Source organism: Morone saxatilis, unplaced genomic scaffold, assembly GCF_004916995.1.
Source record: "Morone saxatilis isolate NCDOM2014 unplaced genomic scaffold, NCSU_SB_2.0 Contig12, whole genome shotgun sequence".
NCBI lineage: Eukaryota > Metazoa > Chordata > Actinopteri > Moronidae > Morone > Morone saxatilis.
The window spans coordinates 20,381,288-20,383,621 of NW_023339674.1; the positions used below are offsets into that span (position 1 = coordinate 20,381,288).

General features: G+C 34.4%; 1 protein-coding gene across 1 annotated transcript in view; it reads left to right on the top strand.

The window, feature by feature from the left end:
* Nucleotides 1-2,334, top strand: part of LOC118321439 (FH2 domain-containing protein 1-like) — a 10,385-nt gene that overhangs the window by 1,840 nt on the left and 6,211 nt on the right. The window contains exons 4-6 of the mRNA XM_035652755.1: nucleotides 227-312; nucleotides 991-1,091; nucleotides 1,912-1,982. Coding sequence (XP_035508648.1) covers nucleotides 227-312; nucleotides 991-1,091; nucleotides 1,912-1,982 — 258 coding nt within the window. The remainder of the gene's footprint in view (nucleotides 1-226; nucleotides 313-990; nucleotides 1,092-1,911; nucleotides 1,983-2,334) is intronic.

Sequence of the window (2,334 nt, forward strand, 5' to 3'; positions counted from 1 at the left end):
CTGATTTAAGCTTGAAACATCGTAACTTCATTCAAAGTGGACAGAAACCAATTTAAAACAATCACCAACTCTGGTTTGGTGGAAATAAAATCTTTAATTCGCAGACGTAGATGTTTAAAATAATATAATATAATATAATATATCTTTACGCCGTATTATTGTTCTTAATCTCAAATATAGCCTTTAACGACGAACCCAGTAATCTCGTGTTGTTCCTCTCCTGAAGGTGATGAAGCTGACGTCGTACCGCGGTGATGTCTCCAAGCTCTCGTTGGCCGATTCCTTCGTCTACCTGCTGAGTCAGCTCCCCAGGTGAGAGGCCTAGCTCATCACCTTTGACCTTTGACCTCCATGACAATACTACGTCACCATCTGTTTGACTTTTTATGTTATTTTTGATGATTTATTGGTGAATATTTGTTTGTTTTAACATTTAAGTAAGATATGAACTGAGTTGGACATTTTATAGCCTAAAAAACTACTTTTTCTGCTGTTTCTAAATTAAATTAAACATACTGTGATCTTTAACATCTTCTACCAACAATCTCTTGTTACCTATCAGCCAATCAATATCTGCAATCAGCTATTAGAGGAATATTTATCAGCATATATGGTCTGTTCAGTCTGTATTTGGAGTAATTTTTGCACAATAATTAATAGTAATTATGTAAATTGTATTAAGTTTTCAAACACTACAGTTTACTGCAGAGGCTGATGGAAGTTTTTGATCTTTTATTTTGAAATTTAATCATAAATGTGTGCTAATTCGTTCACTTCCTGTCTTTATTTTTCTAGTTTCATTTATAAAAAGTGATTTTTCTTGCTGTTTTTTACCTGACTAACTTAATCCACCTGTACCTATAAATCACAGCAGGGTTCAGCACGGTGAGATAAAACCATAAAAGGGCTTTTATTTCCGTCCCCTTCCGGTCTCGGGTTATAAAACATGGTGTTATTTATTTATTAATGAATTAATTTCTCTCTCTGCAGTTATTTAGTCCGTATCGAGTCCATGCTGTTAAAAGAGGAGTTTCCCGCGGCGAGTGAGGTCATGAGACGAGACATTAAGATCCTCCGCACAGCCACCAAAGGTAACAACCTCACAGAGATTTATACTTTAATTAAAGACGGACATATTAACCGTTAATTCATTATTAACATGAATATTAGTGGCTATTGGCTCTTATCTAATTATGATTTTTATTTAACAATAATTAAACAATTTTTTTATATCATAATTATTCTTTTTTAATATTGTAATAATTCTTTTTTAATCTTTTAATTATGCCATATTATAAAGTTTTTATTTAATTTTTTTTTGGGGGGGGGCAGAAATAAGCTTCCATACAAATAAACAATATGTTAAATATTATTTTAAATATTATTTTATGATAATATACATAATAATAGAGTAATAATCCCATTTATTTTCTGAGAAGCCTCCACTTTAACAAACACTTCTTCAGATAAATAAGATTTTAATATTATTTTTATCTTTTTAAGGAATAAAAAAAGTAGAATAAAACCCGATTTATACTTTAAAAACATCACATTTTCCTTTATTTGTTTGTTTTATCTTCACGTTTGGTCCAACTAACAGAGGCAGAGTGAGACATCAGCAGTAAAACACTCTCACACTCTCACACAATGCGAAACAACACCTGGACTATTTATAGCAACGTGTGTGTTAATGAACCGTCTGCATGCTAACGCTGTCTCACACACACACACACACACACACACACACACACACACACTCAGGATTATAAACTCCGGGTTATCTCTTCCACTGCGGGTATAAAGAGGATTTCCACTTTCTCCTTCTTTAAGCAGGTGATGTTTTTAGTTTGTTTGTTTGTTTGTTTGTGTTTCCTCTGATGCGAATAAAGACGCCTCCTCTGTCTCCTCCAGAGTTAATGTGCTGTGAGGAGCTTCACGCTGTTCTCCACCTCGTGCTGCAGGCGGGAAACATCCTCAACGCTGTGAGTGAAGCAAGAATAAAACTGCATTAATGAATAATTAGAGAGAAACAGAAACAACCTCCTCTCTGATCCTGATATCTGCTGTTGTTCTTAACAGCTGCTTCTTTACAGCAAATGGAAATATTCTTCATGTCTTTAGACAGTTTTAAAGAAGGAACGCACTGATTCTTGGCTATAATGAACTGTACATTATTAGTAGTTACAGTATTTATTCGTCTTTGTGAGTGAATGCCTGACAAACACACTCCACAAGGGGTTAGGGTTAGGTTGGTCGTGAGGCCTTTTTAACTTTAAAGGGGTGTAAGAAAACTTTAAAATATACACAGTAGGCCGATATCTCAGCATCTGGCTC